The following is a 21,218-nucleotide window of genomic DNA, read 5'->3' on the forward strand; positions in this document are numbered from 1 at the left end:
ATACGCTATTTTGCTGTGCAGTTTATGCTTTATCAATTAATTAGTATTATGTAACATTTTCGCTTAGTTCATGTGAAGTTGTTTTACAGACTTCACGGTAGTCTAAATATAACAAAGACTAGCAGTGAAACCTAATCATTCTTCAAGCAAACCCAAGTAAATATAAGCGGGACGCAACAGTCTCCACATTGTCATTGAATATCAAGATGCATCTTGCAGTTATAAATTGTACATGTATTATGCATTTTCTGTTTCTTGGGGAGAATAAAAAAACAGTTGGCTTCGTCTAACATCTCAGTTCGCTTCTAACATCGCTTTAAGCGCTCATACGCACAGGAATAGGCGATGATCCGTCCAGGTGGTATAGGTCAGTGGGGCGAACATAACACGACCCGTTTTTCTTTAATGCTAAGTTGAGGATTACTAGCTTACAATTATTCTCGCGCTTGCGCTAGTCTGACGAGGTTGTACTTTATTTTTGACAGCAGATTTTCCATAAAATTAATGCATTCTCAAATGTTTGTAACACTGAACAACATTGAGAAATATTCACGACAGGCTTCCAGAACAGTAGACGACATGTACGTACTACTAACAAGGTTTTTGTTATTAACGCTTTAGCGGTTCTACACAAATCTGGGTGAATGTTAAGTCTAGTTTGGCTGTGTTAAAAAGAGCAATATCTGGTAGTAGATTACTAGATAGTTACGAGGAAACGTTTAGTTAGTGTAATGCTGTTGCCATGTATTGTTTTTTTAAATTTGTCATTCTTTAATAGTTCAAAACCATTCGTCGTAATTTCTCAAATTGTCGCGGGTAGTTCCGGGAGCATTCATTTTGGAATTCCCATGACGTGATGGATCTACATCTTTAAAACAGAATGACGCCATTTATGTGCGTCATGGCTTTCCCTAAAAAGATTTGGGATTTTTGCAAATACATTTATTCGTGTGAGGACTTCGATTCATTCCCACTAATGCATTAAGCCAATTTGTACGACCAGAAAATATTAAATCAATGCTGAGACAAAGTTTTCCGAGTCACAGCTTTTGCTGGTGCTGGCGACTGTACGGACGGAGGTAAATACACATGTACAATTGGCAGCGCGTAAACGAGGCCGTACACGTGTTCAGCGTCTAGTCTGAACAACACTTTAGACCACATTGAAATGCTATATATTGTGAATTGTGAAGATACGAACAATTGTTTTGCCTAGATCTTGGCTCTTTATTCATACGTTTAGCAAGCATGCAAGGGTTAGTTAAACGGTAATATTAGTTATATAAAAAATAATATAATAATAATATAAAAAATGTATCTAAAAATTCACAAAAACATTAAGTAGACTGCAAAGTTTATTGGAGGAAGATAGTTTGTTATCGTTGTTAAGTATAAAAAACAAACTCAATTCAAGGTAGTTGTTTCAAATAGCATTTAACAGATAGCCTTATACAATGTATATGATTTTGTTATTATATCATAAGTATAATTGAACTAGCTGTGCCACCCGGCGTTGCCCGTGTAATAGAAGAGTCTTTGGACAGAAAAGTGATTTGTATTTAACATATAACAACATTTGCCATTATAACTTTCAAAGTACATATCATGAGAGAAGTGTGTCGTGTAGTTGAAATAAATTAAGAGACAAATAAAAACAACTGTAAAGGTTTTAAAACTTTGTCAAACAACTGTACCTTTCAAGCTAGTAGCCTAGCACATTGCCAATGGAAAACTCCACTAAGCTAGTTAATAAGGTTAGGCTTCCAATGACGGTAAGCCATGACTTTGAGTCTGTATTGTTGTTCAGCGCAGCTGTTCTAATAATAGCTATAGCCGGATTTCCAACAGACGGACTTTCAGATGGACTTTGAAAAATATATATATAGATATAACACCTTACTGCTATTTGCAACCATTGTTCACTGCTAATAACCTTACAGTTGTTATATAAATGTAGTTTTATTAACAGTATTTTTAAAAAGCGAATGTTGCTGCTTATATTTTGCCAGCAACAGAGTTAAATCAGTGATACAAAGAGAGTCAGCGAATTCTAAGATGTCTGTTTCATCTCTGTTTGCTTTTGTGCATTAAAGTTTCCAATAATAGTAACGCTGCCAGTTAGTAGTGCACCCCCGGTTATGATGTTTTTTCTGTTATACAGTTTTTAAAAGAAAATTGTTATACAGTTCTTTTTACTTTACAATGTCGCACACAATGTTTTTCGTCCCCGCTCTACAACATTTTTTCTCCATACGATACAAACAAAAAAAATGCTTGAAATTCAAATTTGGCAGTTGGTGAGCCAAGTACGTCGAAATAACGAAGAAGCCTATATGCTATTTGGTAAAATGCTTCACACGATGCCTGAAAGAGATACAATGCTCACTCTCTCAGTTCAGCATTATTCGTTATAAACTATGATGAAAACAAAACTGGAAGCAGATCGGTGATAAAATTTTAGACGATCACGAAATTAAAGTTTAGTAAAATACATACCAAAGTTTAGCTTCAAGTGTGTGTTTAGTAAACTGAATTCAGTTAAGTTAAATTCAAAGTTCATGTCATACGTCTCGAAGGTAAGAACTCCCTGAGGTACGTACTGCACATAGTACATAGTAATGTTACATTTTATTGCAGATCATAACCACTAAATACACTGAAGTTACTGTAGGTAACTATAGTTACTAAGGTTGACATAATATTTTGTTACCAATTTTCAATATGTACTGTGTGTATATATAATTTTGATATTTTTACCAATGGTCTTTTCTTTAGATAATTACTATGGGTCTCTATATGATATTTTTACCTTATGATGCTAACACTGGAACGAATTAATGTCGTATGGCGGGTGTCCACTGTACCAAAAGGTTTTTGATACTTTGTAAAAATGGCCATAAACGAATTGGCAAGTCTTATTTTTATATGTCATTATCTACCAACATTTAACAGCATAGAAGTAGAATACTGTCAGTAGAGAATTCAACCTGACAAATCTAGATATCACAAATGAAGTTGAAAGTCTTCTTGTCAGCTTGTATTGCTGGATTCATTGAATATTACTGCTCAAGTCAAACTCACTTTTTGCGATAAGATCTGTGCTGCCATCTAAATAATGCACATCATGCTTGGTAACAATAACTACTAATTAAGCCTGAGCATTGGTAATTTTTACATATGCAAATGTTGCGCTTAGCCATTCTTGTAAGCTGCCAGGGTTAGCCCCTCCCCAGACTAGACACTCTGGTCACTCCCCAGACTGAACACTCTAGCCAATCCCGAGACTAGACACTTTAGCCTCTCCCCAGACTAGACCCTCTAGCCCCTCCCCAGACTAGACACTCTAGCCCCTCCCCAGACTAGACACTCTAGCCCCTCCCCAGACTAGACACTAGCCCCTCCTCAGACTGGACACTCTAGCCCCTCCCCAGACTAGACACTCTAGCCCCTCCCCAGAATAGACACTCTAGCCCCTCCCCAGACTAGACACTCTAGCCCCTCCTCAGACTAGACACTTTAGCCCCTCCTCAGACTAGACACTTTAGCCCCTCCCCAGACTAGACACTCTAGCCTCTCCCCAGACTAGACACTCTAGCCCCTCCTCAGACTAGACACTTTAGCCCCTCCCCAGACTAGACACTCTAGCCCCTCCCCAGAATAGACACTCTAGCCTCTCCCCAGACTAGACACTCTAGCCCCTCCCCAGACTAGACACTCTAGCCCCTCCCCAGACTAGACGCTTTAGTCCCTCCCCAGACTAGACACTAACCTCTCCCCAGACTAGACACTCTAGCCCCTCCCCAGACTAGACACTCTAGCCCCTCCCCAGACTAGACACTCTAGCCCCTCCCCAGACTAGACACTTTAGCCTCTCCCCAGACTAGACACTCTAAGCCCCTCCCTCCCCAGACTAGACACGCGAATGAAACCTTGAACCATAACTAAACTCGCGAGTATAGATTGTCTTTGGTACAGACTTCAAATGGTCTCGATAGTGAGCCAGGCTGTATAGGTTTATTTTGGAATATTATGTGAGGATTCCGTAGCCTGAGATCTTCACTGGGACTGGTTTAACTGCTTTTATATGACTCTAGCATATCCTGGTAAGTCTTAAACATCCAGGAATTAGCCTGTGATACTGTCGCTAAGGAACACAGTGCAGTGCTAACTGACTAGCTTGTACTAAATTTGATAAAGTCAAGATTTGTCATCTACCAGTTTGTGTTAGTTACTATAGTAACTAACATATGCAAAGGACAAATGGCAGAGGCCCAAGTTATTAGTTTGAATAGCATGCAAATCGCAAATGTTTTATTGATGCTATATTTTAAAGGGTGGATGACTTCATGCAGCCAAAGGGAACGTCAGAGCTCATTCAGTGCCTAGTAACCGCCATACATGTGAAAGAACCTCTGTATAAGGTTTGCCACAGACATCCTAATAAAGGTCTATCATCTAAACAAACCATCCGTTCAACCTTGCAATGCATAACCGATGAGAACATGCCTGAATCAGCAGCAACAGTTGCGCATGCAGAACACGTGCTCGGGCTAATACTAGGAAAGGAGTCAAATGCAAAAATGCAAGAGCTAATGATATTAATATACAGAACCATCTGTCTCATGAGGAATATACACATCGATGGATTATTTTATTCGACTAACTTTGGCGCCTATATTGTTCTTGCGTCTCGGGGCAGTTCTACGCTGCACCTCTCAATGGTTCCATATGGTTCTGATATGAATCGAATGTTATGTGAAACAATCACAGAAATAAGTAGAGCAGCGCTAGAAGAGCAACATGAGGATAACAATGATGAAAGGGAAAATGAGATTGAGTATTCTATAGTGAGTCCTTCACTTGTAGCAAGAGCCACAAGTCATGGTAAGCTGTTGTTTTCGCTATGCATTCATATACACAAGCATACATTTGCGCGTAGATGTGTGCATAGATGTGTGCTTAGATGTGTGCTTAGATGTGTGCATAGATGTGTGCATAGATGTGTGCTTAGATGTGTGCATAGATGTGTGCATAGATGTGTGCATAGATGTGTGCATAGATGTGTGCATAGATGTGTGCATAGATGTGTGCTTAGATGTGTGCATAGATGTGTGCTTAGATGTGTGCTTAGATGTGTGCATAGATGTGTGCTTAGATGTGTGCATAGATGTGTGCATAGATGTGTGCATAGATGTGTGCTTAGATGTGTGCATAGATGTGTGCTTAGATGTGTGCTTAGATGTGTGCATAGATGTGTGCTTAGATGTGTGCATAGATGTGTGCATAGATGTGTGCATAGATGTGTGCATAGATGTGTGCATAGATGTGTGCATAGATATGTGCATAGATGTGTGCTTAGATGTGTGCATAGATGTGTGCTTAGATGTGTGCTTAGATGTGTGCATAGATGTGTGCATAGATGTGTGCATAGATGTGTGCATAGATGTGTGCATAGATGTGTGCTTAGATGTGTGCTTAGATGTGTGCATAGATGTGTGCTTAGATGTGTGCATAGATGTGTGCATAGATGTGTGCTTAGATGTGTGCATAGATGTGTGCATAGATGTGTGCATAGATGTGTGCTTAGATGTGTGCTTAGATGTGTGCTTAGATGTGTGCTTAGATGTGTGCATAGATGTGTGCATAGATGTGTGCTTAGATGTGTGCTTAGATGTGTGCATAGATGTGTGCATAGATGTGTGCTTAGATGTGTGCATAGATGTGTGCATAGATGTGTGCATAGATGTGTGCATGTGTATGTCTACTTGTTACAAGTTTGCACAACAAAAATGAAATAATAATTGCTAACATATGGTTTATTTGTTCACAATGCCTTAAAGGAAGTATAACCACGGCAAAATCTACACATTTTACAAATGAGACTCGGAGGCAGGCAACATGAGTTTGTTAAAGAAATTTTTTTTAAATAGTTTATTTTATTATTTGGCCGTGCTCAAGCAGGCCAAATTGCAATACTAGTGAATGACAAGTGTGAGGTTTCAGGGGCGGATCTAGGAAAAAACTGTGTGGTGCAAAATTTGTGTAATATATCTAGAGTGGGAGAGGGTGCGCGGGGCGACCCCCCCCCCTTAGGCCTACTTGGCCCTGCGCTAGTGGAACTTTTTGAAATTTAGGCATCTTAGAATGAAGGAGAGGTGTGTTTGAGCCCAAAAAAGTGTAATCATTTATTTGCAGCAAACAACAAGTTTAGAGGTAAAAATTGACATTAGATATGATTAATTAAATTGGTGTTTTATAATGTTCCTTATACTATGTGTATCAAGATTACATGTAAACAGAAAGTTAACAAACATTTGTGCAATAAAATAAAATCAAGACAAAATCAATTACAAAACCTAAACAGCCATTTGGTTTGGCTGTGCAAAAATTAGCCATCATTTCTGCAAACTACCATACAAAATGTTTTGTAGTACAGTATTAGCTACATAACGATGCTATTATAAAACAGACATATTAGGGCATACTTTTTTTAATTGTTGTTTTGTCCTCGAAAGAAATTATCCAAAGTTCATTCTTGACCTTTCTTTTGAGACATTTTGCTTTTAAAGTTGCTTGTAGTACTTATTTCGAAAAAGTTGTGGCTCAATTGGGGATGTTTATTAGGACCACTCTCATTTTTTTATAAACTAAACAAATTCAGGTCAAAGTTATTAAAAGTGGTTTGTTATAACGAGCTCTACTAGGTCGTTTTTGTTCATTTCCTCCCAAAGCAAGTTCTCAGTGAAATGAATTGTAATTTACTCAATTCTTGATGGATTTTAAATCTTTTTTTTTTAATTTTTTGCCATATTTATAGTGGTGCATTTGCACCATATGCACCACAGTAGATCCACCCCTGGGTTTGGTCTAATTATAGTTATGTGGACGACTAATCTAATCCAGTAAAAGGCTTAATGCTCAGGCAATGTCATATAAACATATCTTTTTTGCTGTCCAAGTCTTTTGAGGAACTGTTTAAGATAGCCATTATTCATCAAAAAAACAAATCTTATCACAAAAATATTTCTGAGTGCATTTTTAAACCTTTTATTTTTTGGATACACATGGCTGAGGGATTCAGTCCATGAGCATTATTACATTCCTATTGTATTGGAAGTCACCAAAGATTTTTGTTAGTCAAAGTTTTGTTTTAATTTTTATCAAACTTATTTAAACAAATATTACAAAAATCAGCATATGTAAAATCTCCCAATTTTAGCTGTCCTAAAAAGTATGAAAACGGCCCAACTTTTCTCATTTTATTTATGCATCTATAGAGATGAAACGTTTAGTACAATACACCAAGGGAGGCAAATCCATAATTGATTTTGGCATACCTTATTGAATGAGAAAAGTCTTGCGGTACAGTCAAATCTTATAGGCCTACATTACCTGTACAGTCAACGTGTATGTTTTTGACACACCAGCCTAATGTGCTCCGGGACAGAGTTCGTATGTCAATTCTCTCATAACTCAAAGCAGATTCTCCTATATAAAGTGTCTAACGACAGATTAATCCGTTCTCCACCCTCTGAAAAAACCATCTAAAACCTGACATACGATGGAGGAATGTGTTTTTAATGGTCGTAATTCACCGCCTATGCTCAGAAAGTAACAAATACCTATTTAGTGGTTATGACCCGGATTAAAATGCAACTATATTATGTACAGTACTGTATGGAGTTCTTACATTCCAGACAGACGGTATAGCGGCTAACGCGGTGTGAGAGAGACTTTATGGCAACATGTTTGGTACCCTACACTTTTGTGACGCGAATATAACATAAATTCTAAATTTAACTTACAGTTTAAATGAATTTAGTTTACTAAGCTCGTGTAAAAACAAGCTTTAATATTATACGAAGCATAATTCTAATTGTGCCTTTGTTTTAATTTCTTGTTATCCTCCGGTTTGGTCTTCTGATTTTCACATTCACCTTTAGCTGGCCTTTTTGAACTTTTTCATATTCACCTGACGAGAAAGAGCGATGCTGTTCTAGTAAACAGCCTTTTGCATACTCGGACACTCAGCGACTACATCGATAACCGTCTCATATGCTTATATCTCAAATTTGCTTCGTATCTCAAGGCAAAAGTTAGCTCAACATTTTGCTCATATTTCAAATATTTTGTATGTTGAGGCACGTATATATTAAGGCTGGTATATGTCGAGGTATGACTGTATAAAATTATCAAAATGTTCATGTCACACTTCATAAACACTAGCGCTATATTTTGTATAAGTTCTTTGGAATGTGCAAAAACCTGCATATCGACTTTGAGCTTCTATTTAAAGGTTGACTTGCAACAAAATTCACATTACAGTTATTTAGTATCAAAAGATTCACCATGTCTTACTCTGTTGTGCTGTAGGTGCCAAATATGTGGGAATGTGATTACAAGCTCTTAAAAGCTAAAACACGAACAGTTAATCGCAGCCACACGAGACCGCCGTAGTTTAGATTCTCTTTCCAAAACGGCTCAAATGTGATGTAGCTGTGTGAGATGGTTTCTGTTTAGGCCTACACTTTCATGCAACCTTATTCGTCGAAATATTTTCACAAATATACTTCAGGCATTCAATAAAACCATGTCTATTGTTCTTACGCGTCTGTTTTATCGTCATTGTAATGCTGTCACTTTTAGCAGTGATATCTTATAACTTACTGTAAAAGTTCATTTAATTTTTTAACCTTACCTCAAAGGAGTACATATCATTGTCTGATAAACATGACGAGCCTGTTGGTCACCTGCAATAATCGAAAAGTGCTGCAAAAATTATTTGCAAAGCATTGGGTCACATGATCAGATTACGAATTGCTGATGAGACTAGGCCGAAACAAAACTGTAAAGTAGCTAGCATCTATATTTGATACGGGGTTTTCGGTAAAACCCGAAGTGTTTGTCATAAACTAGTGCTACGATAAGTTTTATATATTGAGCTTTTTATTGGCTTTTCAATTCACGTGAGAACATCACGTGACAAGACAATAACCAAACTGTCATGACTACGTCAGAGAAATAAACGGATTTCAATCTACGGCGGCTTTTCGTTTTTGAGCTTTTAAGAGCTTGTAATCACATTTCCACATATCTTGCACCTACAACACAACAGAGTAAGACATGGTGAATCTTTTAATATCAAAGAACTGTAATGTGAATTTTGTTGCAAGTCAACTTTTTACACCAGAGCATGTTTATTTCTTGTTCTTTGATTCTCTAACTTTAGTGACCATTTACTTGCCTCATTGACATCTTCGGTGCTGATACAATAAGCTATACGTTTACATTTATTTGCCTCATTGACTTTCTCAGTGCTGATGCAATAAGCTATACGTTTACATTTATTTGCCTCATTGACTTTCTCAGTGCTGATGCAATAAGCTATACGTTTACATTTATTTGCCTCATTGACTTTCTCAGTGCTGATGCAATAAGCTATACGTTTACATTTATTTGCCTCATTGACTTTCTCAGTGCTGATGCAATAAGCTATACGTCTACATTTATTTGCCTCACTGACTTTCTCAGTGCTGATGCAATAAGCTATACGTTTACATTTATTTGCCTCACTGACTTTCTCAGTGCTGATGCAATAAGCTATACGTTTACATTTATTTGCCTCACTGACTTTCTCAGTGCTGATGCAATAAGCTATACGTCTACATTTATTTGCCTCACTGACTTTCTCAGTGCTGATGCAATAAGCTATACGTCTACATTTATTTGCCTCACTGACTTTCTCAGTGCTGATGCAATAAGCTATATGTTTACATGATTAATTTCAGGTTTTAAAGATTGTAAAGGACTTGCAAGCTATAAACCAGAACAAGTTGTAGAAGTTGAACAAGAAGGTAAGATGGTTGACGCCGTACAATATGCTACAATATACGGGGGAGTTTTAAGAGCTGCGACATAAATAGAGTCATGCCTTTTGATAAGAAGTTCAGTGAACTATTTTAGTTTACAAGGCACCATTGTAATTTGATCATAACCAATTCATTGGCAGCGAGTAGTTGCGCTGACGCTGATGGGATTACATGCCTTGTGGTAAAGTTACTTTGGATATAGTTGCAGTCTGCATCGGTACATGTATTTTTCTGGTAGTTACCAAAGAGGAGTACATTTTACAAGCAATGCTAGCCAGCCTAATGGCACACACACCCACACGCTGTAGTTTGTTAAATTAAAATGACCACAACCAAACTACCTGTAATATTGAATTATATTTGGTACATATTCACCAAAGAGATCCTAATACAGTTAATCTTTGCTAATATTTCATGTTGTGTGCGTATTAGGTGTTGTACTATTCATTGCTTTTCTAGCAAACAACACATGCATTTGCCTCAGTTCAATCTAAAGCTGCGGTTTCACCAGCTGATTTGCAAACCGGCTCTTTGTGACCGATCTCTGAGTGATTTTATGGGTGCTATTGGCCAGATTTTTTCCATTCACACTAAGCTGAGTTTGAACAGACAGATAGGGTCAGATAACTTTAACTGATATGTTTTTAGTAAGTCACCCTGCATTTTGTTGACTGTTTCATGCCGTGTTCCTTGTGGACGTTTATAGCAAGTTTACTGATTATTTTGCACTGCCCAGCTTATCACTAATAACGCATAAATATAGGGAGAACGATTTTTTGTTAACATCATCTCAGCTCATCAATAATAATGGATAACAATAAGGAGGACGATCTTGTGCTAACATAAGTAATAGGGCTTCAACTGTTATAGCAACTGTATAATAATTGAAGCAGATGCTTGGATTATTATACCATTACTATAATAATTGAACCAGATCAATAATTCTGTTGCTAGCACCCTTCAGAGGTGCTATTAATAGAATTATTACTCATGAGCTGAAGCTATCGCAAAAACACGCACGAATGTGAAGACAATTATGGCCTTCACTTTGAAAGACTCTTTGAAAGATTATTGACTCGGTGTGAAAAGGATTTCATTGGTCACTCAAATTAAAAATCGGTCATCGATCCGGCACTGTCCCCATAAAATTTCTTTCTCGACAAAATTGGCCTTGTGCTCATTTGCGATTCTCGGTCAATCAGAAAATCCGCTGGTGTAATCGCAGCTTTACAGAGACTAAGCAAGCCATCTATGCAATCACATATCTGATGATAAGATAGTGTCATACATTAAACAACAACTTCTGCTGTAAGTTATCATAATTTTTATATTCTTGAATGGCCAGATGCGAGCTGCTGGTGTGTTCTGGTGTGTGTGCTAGTGTGTTCTGATGTGTGTGCTGGTGTGTTCTAGTGTGTGTGCTGGCGTGTTCTGGTGTGTTCTGATGTGTGTGCTGGTGTGTTCTGGTGTGTTCTGATGTGTGTGCTAATGTGTTCTGATGTGTGTGCCGGTGTGTTCTGATGTATGTGCTGGTGTGTTCTGATGTGTGTGCTGGTGTGTTCTGGCGTGTGTGCTTGTGTGTTCTGGTGTGTGTGCTGATGTGTTCTGACGTGTGTGCTGATGTGTTCTGACGTGTATGCTGATGTGTTCTGACGTGTGTGCTGGTGTGTGTGTGTATGTGTGTGCATGTGACGGCGCTTGTGATTATGCATTTGTTAACCCATTGGCTGGGGAAACGACCAAAATGTCGTTTATCGGCTGCATGGGGAAACGACATTTATGTCACTTTCGGTAGACATTTATAAAGCTGTCGCCTAGTAACATTAAACAAAGGATATGAACACTATAGTAAGTTTTAAATATCATCAACAAGATATTAGTCGATGATTTACAATATGGACCGATTACCTAAGAGGCGTTGCTTCTGCTAAAAGCTAAACGAATCGCGCTTCCTTGGAAAGGAATAAAAGTTGGAAAAACCAGTCGACATCGGCTCGACTTTCAAAACGGTAAAATAAAAGATTATTTGATCCTGCGATCGTTAGTGATTTTTGTCTGATCAGAATAAAAATAATTCAGATGATAGAAGTGATGTAAACTTTTTGGACTTTTACATGTAATATACTTGGAATATACAGAGAAAATTGATCATTATGGTAGCCCGCACAGCTACGTTATATAGCGTTTGACTCTACCGAAAGAAATGCTTCCAAGCATTTCATACAGGGACGATTGCGCATGGTTATATTTTTTTGTAGTAGTAGATATGTGAATGAATGCTTATGTACAAAAGATTATGTTCATAAAAATAAATTTAAGATTTGAGTTATGCATGTTCATAAAATATCGATTTTATCGAATTTTGAAAAATAAATTACACGACTTTCGGGTGTTTTTGCCGGGCTTTTACCCAGCCAAAGGGTTAAAGGTCAACTGACAGTATTTTATAATTACTATTATTATAATTACAATAATTATATTTATACTAATATAATTATGCTATTTCATTTTTCATCAATAATATTGATGTTAGTAGAGCAAAAAAACCATTTTGGAGGCAAAACACAAACAATCCACACCCAAACTGTAACATAAGGAGATCACTTATTGGTAAAACATAGAACTATGATATACGGCGCGAATGCCAACTATTAAAACATTAAAAGTGTTCTGTTGGCTGCAATTCTAATATATTTTCCCATCTAGTTACCTTGCTAAATGTTTCGGTTACCCTACATGACAGATGTTATAACACAAGGTTGAAGTGAAAAAATGTGTGCCATGTTTATGCGTCTCGCATTAACAGTTACTTTTGAGCTGTGGTTATAGAAATATACCAATCAGCTTGTGCTTGTATCTTGTGGAGTATGGTAGTAAGAAATACTTCTTTCACACAAATAGGAATTTCAAAAACTTCATAAACATGAACTATTATCGCAAGTTATTTGATTAAAACCCATTGAGGTATGCTCTGCTTTCCTGAATAAGGATTTTGAAAGGTCAATTTTAAATAATCTAATTCAAATATGAGCGATTTTAATATAATTCCTGTTTATAGCGTCGCATCTGTTACCAGTCGATATTTTGCAAAGATAGCAAATGTTTCCATTTATTTCCACGACTTCAAAATGCTAATCAAACATGATAGGCCTATTTGGTATAAATTATACAAAATTATTATTCAAATACAAATCTGTAGTGTTTTCTGCTCCTGTTAATGCAATAAAGGTTTATGACGTCAGTTAACCTTTAATCGTATACAGTCATACATCGACTTACGAGCTTAATGCGTTCCGAGACTGAGCTCGTATGTCAATTTACTCGCATGTTGGTGCAATTTATTTATATATAAAATAATTGAATATATATTGATTGGTTTCCATACTCTAAAAAAATGCAAATAAAACACTCAAAACAAGATATTGTAACAGAAAGAACATGTTGGTTATTGTCCTAACTTACCACATGCTTTCAAAAAGCAACAAATGAAAAATAATGCAAGGAAATGTGATAAATTAAAATGTAAAATTAAATACGTACAATAGCAGTTAATGCTAGCATTTGCCAGGGAGGGAGATATAAGTTATCCTTCATTACAACAGTTGACTTTGATAAATTTGGATTTTATCAAAGTCTTAAAAGACAAACTTAGAAGCAAACATAAAAACAAACTTTCATTTTTAACTTAACGTAATTATAATTTCTTCGGCGTTCATAGTTTGAAGTTTTTCGCTGGTTAGCCAATTTTTCCTTTGTTTCACTTTCACGACTAGGCGGCCGTTTTAAGAGAAACCTATCTAAGGACGTTTGCCTTTGTCGCCCTTTCAACATGTTGCGATTAGGACGTACACAGGTGTCGTCACAAAGGGTTAATGCACGACCACAAGCCAACTTGTCTGAATGTCTCTTTTTTATAGTTTTGATAGATAGCACCGGCCTTTCCACATATCATCGTTTCAGTTACGCTGTCGCTGGCCAATTGTTTATCTTTTATCCAATGCCTGAGCAGTCTCTCCATCAGCGGTCGTGAAGATCGCTGCGCCGTTTAGAAACTATGGTTAGTCCTTTTGCAAACTAAATGCCCTGAATATAATCCTTCTGTTTGATAATTGTGGATGTATTTCTGTCATATTGCTGAGCTAGCTCAATCACACATACACATTTCGCATATTTTTCAATAATTTTCCTATTAATATTAATTGTTATTAGAGCTGCACAATGATCGCCGTTAATTAAACGATTAACGAGACCAATACAAATAAACCATTAACTGAGTTGGGCCAATTAATCTTCAATTAAAATGCAGCCGAGTTGATGGTCTTGATGTGGTTCCTTTCCTTTGTGCTGTTCAGTACCATACGTTAGTAATACTAACGTAGCAGGTTACTACCATTTAATTTACTAACAAATAAATGTTATGACAAGCAACACTTTCTTACCAATAAATTACAACCACAATTATTTTGCACTCAACTATGAAAACACAGTGAGTCACTAACATTAAACATGTTTATACAATACAATGCACAAGCGCTGTGCCGATCTAGCTGTAAGCAGCCATGTTGTTAGCTGTTTGAACATGTTTCTAGGTAGGCTAATAGTAACAAAAGTGATTTCAGTATTATTTAATTTGTATCTTACAGTTTATTTTTGTTTATTTTTAAAAACTTTAAAACTTAAAAACATTATACATACAATTTCATTTTTCAAAAAAATCACAATCATATTTTAGCTTCAGAGTAATAGTAATATAAGATTGACACTTTATTGGAACATGAAAGCAGAAAAATGTTTTCCACCCTAGGTAGCGCATTTCTGTAAGTTGTTGGAAGCGTAAACAAGAAAGCGAAGTGCAGTATATGCCAGAAAGAATTTGCTTACCACCACAGCACATCATCATTAAGATATCATTTACCCTAGGACACTTATGTATTCGCGGCATCTAACTTTCGCGTTTTCGCGGTGTCATCCTCTCGCGAAAGTTTCATGTGCGAAACTAAACTATCATAACAAACGAGCGAAAAAGCGAAACTAAATAGCTTTGTTCATTGATACTGTAGAATGGAATTTTATAACGACATTTATTTTAACATTTTTAATGACCACTATAGCATCGTTAAAATATAAACCAACAAAATAATTTGACTGTCAAAATTTATTACGTTATTATTTTGCAATTAATTATGATTATTTCCCATTAAGAATGATTTATAATGATAGGATTTTGATGTCAATGCACACGCGTTAGTAGCGTTTGCTGGGGACATCAATCAATGCAGTGAGCACCGTGTGTCGAAAGAAAATAATACACATGCATTGACACTCGCAGTACTATACAAGCAGCATGGCTCTGGAAAGGTTTGGATTCACCACTGACACCTCTTCAATAACTTGTAATATTTTGAGATTTGTTTTGTTTTAAGTGATGTGACTGACGAGACGTTTTTAAATTAAAATAGGCAAAACATGACCGCAGTTAAAACGCTCAGAAAAAAAGACATCTTTTTCTTTTGAGCGTTTTAACAAAGATCAATTTTGCGGATTTTATTGTAAGTTCATTCGGAGGCTTTTACGCTTGCGATGGGACATGGTCAAGCGGGTGTTTGATAAAACTTAATCTTCTGCAAACCTTTATAAAAGTCGTTAACAAAAATATTTTGCCTCTGATGATGATAATAATGATGCCTAAGAACTACTAGAAGTTGATGTTTGTTTCTATGGCTTGGAATGAAGTGATATTCTACAGCGATAAAAACCGCGTCCATAGCCGTTGGGCAAATAACTTTTCGAATAAATGATGTTGAGGTCGAGTTATCTGAAGGAATTTATCATTGCGTTGGAACTGACAAAACAAATCTGTTCGAGTTGACCTTGTGTTTGAGATGAAATGTTACATTTTATCTGAGGACGAGTTATCCGAGTTGGACTGTACTTACCGTAAAAAATTCCCAAAAAGTTGGGGCGGCTCAGCCGGCCAGCTGCCCCAGTGAAAACGGGCCTGTTGATAGTCCAAGAAACAAATGGCAGCAAGCGATCAAATTGCATTATCGACCTTGCCCACACCTTTCTACTTGCGGTTAACAATTACAAACTAGTCGCAGATTGAAATTTTTTTTATCGGTAAACTGAACCTGAGGAATCTAATTATGTTTGTTCCACTTCATTTATTTTCACATCACTACATTTTCGCACTCATCAGAGCTGCGAAATTAAGTCGCTTCGAAATTTTACTCTGTGAGCTACTCACGAAACTAAATACTAGCGAAATATAAGTATCCTAGGGTAACTAATTCTCATCATACCGCTCAGAATTCATCACCAGCTGTCGCAGACAATAAATACTACTGCTGACTACCGCCACTACTGTCCCCTGTGAGTGGCTATCCTTTAAAGCTAGCAATATCGTATGTAGGAAGAGGGCATCTCTTCATTCAGATAATGTGAATAAACTGTGCTGCCTCAACTTTTGGCTGCTCACAGCTTCACCCTCTTCACCCTCTTCACAGCTTTAGACTTTCATAGACAGTTTTCATACCCATAATAATTATTACATTGTAACTTATGTACATTGTACATAACATGTACGACTACTAACAATTGTCTAAAATATAATTGATCTATATGTAGCTGTATTATTTGTTTTTGAATATGCAGGTTTTTGCTAGATTAATTCTAAGATTAATCGAAGATTAACTGGTTCAGACCAGTTATTAATCGCAATCAATTTTTATAATCGTTGTACAGCTGTAATTGTTATCATTTGCTTATTCTTTGTATTATCTTTCATTTTACCAGCAAACTTTCAGACTACTCACAGTACTTTTAATTCACATAACTCTGCACTGAAAATCGCGCACAAAAACATGGTACAAAAGTATAATCTGAGCCGTTGAAAAATACAGAGTGATGCTCTTCTCATAAAACACATCCAACATACTTGGCAACTGACTCGCGTGCTCGTATCTCAAACATGGCTCGTATGTTAGTGCTAAAACTTGCTTAAAAGCTGGCTCATATCTCAAGTTTCTCATACGTTGGAGCACTCGTAAGTTGAAGTATTACTGTTTATCGAGAAAGCTACGGCGAAGAAAGTGCGCTTGTTCAGATTCAGTGTGCCCTCTGATTACGATGACCCTGTCATACAATTTCTTCGCCTTGTGATGTGGAACATGTTTTTTGCCCTCGCCATACGATATCAACAAAAAATTCTCGAAATTCTAATCTGTCTGTCGGTATGCTGAATACGTCAGAATAACAAAGATGTTGATCTGCTATTCGCCAAAATCCCTCCAACAATGCGTGAAAGAGATATGATGCTTGCCATCTCTCAGTTCAGCATTATTCATTATTAGTTATAGTAAAACCGGAAACAGATAAATGATGAAATTTTAGACGATGACAAAGTTGAAGTTTACTTTAGTAAAATACATTCTTCAACTTAGCTTTAATTATGTGTTTAGTAAGCCAAATTCATTTATGTTCAACATTGATGTTATATGTCTGTCTCAAAGGTAAAAACTACCTATGGTGTGTACTGCACATGTACATTACAATGTTCCATTTATTGCAGATCATAACCACTAAATACACTAAAATTACAGCAGATAATTATATTTACTAAGGCTAACGTATTATTTTGTAACTAATTTTTAATATGTACAGTACGTGTGTAAAACTGATGATTTTTTACCAGGGGGTGTTTGCATTAGATATTTACTATGGGTTCTATACCCCTCTATACAACATTTTCGCCTTACAATGCCAACACTGGAACAAATTAAAATTGTATGGTGAGGGCCTACTTATTCTATCATTTATTTTAGAATTTGTTGGAGAAACGCTTCCAGAAGAGGCCGAGGCATTGGACTCATGCGGCCGTGAAGATATTTGTGAAGGAGGTTTTTTGTATACGCCAATATCAGAGCCACTTATACCACTTGATGGTTTTCACTCACATGTTCAGTGTGAAAATGTCATTAAAAAGGTTTTGCTGCAGCTGGTTTGTCTTTTGGTATTGTTAAAGCCCTGGCTCTCATTAGAAACATTGGAGCAGTTTGTACGATGTGCAACCTACTGTCTCCTGCGAAACGAAGTCCTCTCCCAAATTTTGCAGCGAAACCACAAGGAAGGTTTGGAAGGTTTACAATCTCTGTTAACGCCATTGCCAACATGCGCAAAGAAAGATTTTGATTGCTGTGAGGAAGTGCAAATCGAAACCGATGCTGATAAAAAAGAATCCGACAAAATGGATTACGATGAACCACTGAGCAGACTGCATTCACCTTTTCACCAATCAGAAATTTCTGTCTTTGCTGTGCCAGACTTTCAAAGTGATGCCGATCAGGTTGTTCCACTTTCACTCCACCAGTTCTTGTCCGTAATGAGCCCAAGTGATTACTGCCACCATGTGATGAATGTCCTCTCCGAAGAACAACGTGAAGTCCTCATGTGCCATGAAATTCATCGGAAGAAGACATATCTTGTCAATTGGCCGCACAGCGACATTGTTGGTTTATCCGCTAATAACATGGCTAAGGCTGGGTTTTACTATGTAGGTCATGATGATCTCGTGCAGTGTGCATTTTGTCGTGGACGCCTTAAAAGCTGGACTGCGAATGATGTGCCTATGGAAGAACATACAAGGCTGTTCAACTTTTGTAGGTTTGTTAGAGCCTTGTCATGTGGAAATGTAGAGCATAGCGCAGCAAATTTGCGTAGCGATGACCTTGAGCACATTACCCATTATGGCGGCTCAAATAATACAGCCCAAGGTCTTGATGCAAATTTGCTGGGAATATCAACAGCTCGTCCTGCATCTTCTCAGTATGTTTCGTTCAGCCGAAGAAGATCCACCTTCAACCGCTGGCCTGAAAGCAGCCCTAAATCACCGGAAGCCCTTGCTGAAGCAGGGTTTTATTACACGGGCTTCGGTGATGTTGTGCGCTGCTTTTTCTGCTCTGGAACGCTCAAAGAGTGGAACAGGGAGGATGAGCCTTGGCGAATGCACGCTAGATGGTTTCCTAGTTGCCTTTTTCTCAGAAGTGTGAAAGGTCAACAGTTCGTTACTGAAAGTCAATGTGAATTGAGGGATAATGACAGATTCAACGTAGCTCACGGGCTATCGGGGGTTGACACGCAACAGAGATCAGGGGCCACTGATTATATGAAAAATTTCTGTCTTGAGCTCGGCCATGACGCACGAGCTATTGACTTCGTAACTCGGCGTAATAATGGGCCATTCACAGATGTTAAAGAATTGATAGAAGCTCTGTATAAGCTTGACGATGAAGAGGTAGATTTAGATAACGCTGAGCTGCCATCTGTTTCACAAAGGCCAGCTATGACTGGGAACGCCACATTTGAACAGCCATCAGCGAGTGAGCCTTCAAGGTCAGTGGCTTATGAAGTTTATTCCAATTCAGCTGGTATTACAGGCAATTGTAAGATATGTGAGATAAAGGCAGCATCAATTGTACCAGCGACTCGTCTCGGTCTGCCCTGTGGACATCTTATTTATTGCGATGCTTGTAACGAGGTCGAGACAAGAAAGTGTCTAGAGGGAGGTTATGTGTCAAAGTGTCCACAACAGAACTGTGGGGCCATACTGAATGGCAGCATGCGAGTTTTCTTCTCTTGACTTTGGCAACTATATGCTATGAACTGTCGCACTTTTGATAGAAATTTCACTACGTGCTGATAAATTATATTATTTTATTGCACATGTTACCACATATTGCTGATCTTTTGTTGCCATATTAACACATTGCTGATTTTTCTTTGTCAAGTTAACAACTAGTAGTTTTGGTACCAATTGACTGACCCTATGCTTATTGTTTAGATACCCACCAGGGTGACATATTATATTAGTCATACTGATTTATCTACATTACTAGTTTCAAGTGTATGCCAATAAATTTATAATAATTAAACAGACATGAGTTGGAATGAAAATAATAAAACACTCTTGCCATTCAGTTCATCAGCAGGAGTAGTACTAGTTTGCGTTTGAAAAATTCATTTATTTCTTATACTAGAAAACAAATTGTAAATCAAAACCCTATTATAGGAGTTACATGGTCATTCCTGTATTAGTAGACATATACAAAACGCCTCTTGTTATCACAAAACCCGGACTAATAAGGCTCTTTGCTAATCATGGTAACCACTACAAAATCAGAATTATTTCTTGTGCTATTTGGTAGATGATTTGGTGGATGATCTTCTGTCAGTTGAATGAATAACTGGTTAGCCTGATAAATGACTTTAAACAATTCATTTTGAATTCACCAGTACTTGGGCATTTTTACCTAACAACTAGCAAAATACTTGATAGGTGTCTCTTGATAGGTAGTATAAAATAAAACTCAAAGACAGTGATAGATATGTATATACAACCAAGTAAGAATTTCAAACAATCGTTATAAAGTTAAATGGCCAGTCAACTGAACCAACTGCAATTATACACTCAATAAACTCGACTAGTCTAACTCCTATAGAGCATTTCCTATAGTGTTTAACGAAATAAACTTTCAATTCCTACTAAATAAAATGAAACCATCTGCGCCTTTCGGAAATGTGTGTGTAGTATCATTACAACGAGTCTTGCTCTTCCGCGATCTCATCAAGCACTTGATCTTGCACATCGCTATCAGCATAAGGTAACTCCCCGACATCAGAAGACACTAAGCTGCTAGTTCTCCGATAAAGTGGGTATGGCAGGCCACCGCTTGTAATAGATGCAAGACTTCGGCTTCGACTTCGGCATTTGGTAGCTGGATCAGAGCTTGCTTCGGCTTGATCTTTGATTGTCTTTACAATTTCAATCTAAAACAAGCAACATCACAAGGGTACAGTTGTTAACGCAATGAATCTGGGAAAAATGTTAAATGGAACGTATTCTTGAATACAAAAATGTGTATAAAGATTACAGATAAATTGGTCTGTATGCTACACAATGTGGAATGCCATGATTATTGTGATTTGCATCCTATTAACTTTAAACAAAAAATATCAACTCATCACCACAAAACCATATTTTGATTGGTAAAGCCTCAAGTCATAATTTGCTCTAAAGATTTGGCTACTAAAGTTGTCTCTCCAAATATCCTGGTGCAACCTGCTTTAGGACAGGGCATATCTTCCAGCAATTTAATCTGCGCGGCAGAGATGTTTGACATCCCAGTTTCATTAACAGTCTGCTTTTTATGTTTGAAATGATGACGTAGTTGTGGTGATGTTAGACTAGGGGCAGCACCAAAAAGTAAAGAGAAGCAAAATAAGAGTTTCCATGAGCCAGTTTCCTCCAGTTGAAGCATGCTAATCCTCGGAATATAATGAAGGACAAAAGTA

General features: G+C 37.3%; 1 protein-coding gene across 1 annotated transcript; it reads left to right on the top strand.

Annotated features, from left to right (window-relative positions):
• Nucleotides 1-455: 455 nt before the first annotated feature.
• On the top strand, nt 456-20,445 carry LOC137386757 (uncharacterized). Its single transcript, XM_068072888.1, has 4 exons — nt 456-581; nt 4,334-4,884; nt 9,789-9,854; nt 17,693-20,445. Exons 1-4 carry the CDS (start codon nt 505-507, stop codon nt 19,504-19,506), a joined length of 2,508 nt encoding a protein of 835 aa, XP_067928989.1. The 5' UTR covers nt 456-504; the 3' UTR covers nt 19,507-20,445.
• The last annotated feature ends 773 nt before the right edge of the window (nt 20,446-21,218 follow it).

This window comes from Watersipora subatra, chromosome 2 (assembly GCF_963576615.1).
Source record: "Watersipora subatra chromosome 2, tzWatSuba1.1, whole genome shotgun sequence".
NCBI lineage: Eukaryota > Metazoa > Bryozoa > Gymnolaemata > Cheilostomatida > Watersiporidae > Watersipora > Watersipora subatra.

Coding starts and splice junctions, on each gene's coding strand:
- LOC137386757 (XM_068072888.1), top strand. CDS start 505: ATGCATTCTCAAATGTTTGTAACACTGAACAACATTGAGAAATATTCA. Junction 582..4,333: donor TCCAGAACAGTAGACGACAT/GTACGTACTACT, acceptor TATATTTTAAAG/GGTGGATGACTTCATGCAGC. Junction 4,885..9,788: donor AGCAAGAGCCACAAGTCATG/GTAAGCTGTTGT, acceptor GATTAATTTCAG/GTTTTAAAGATTGTAAAGGA.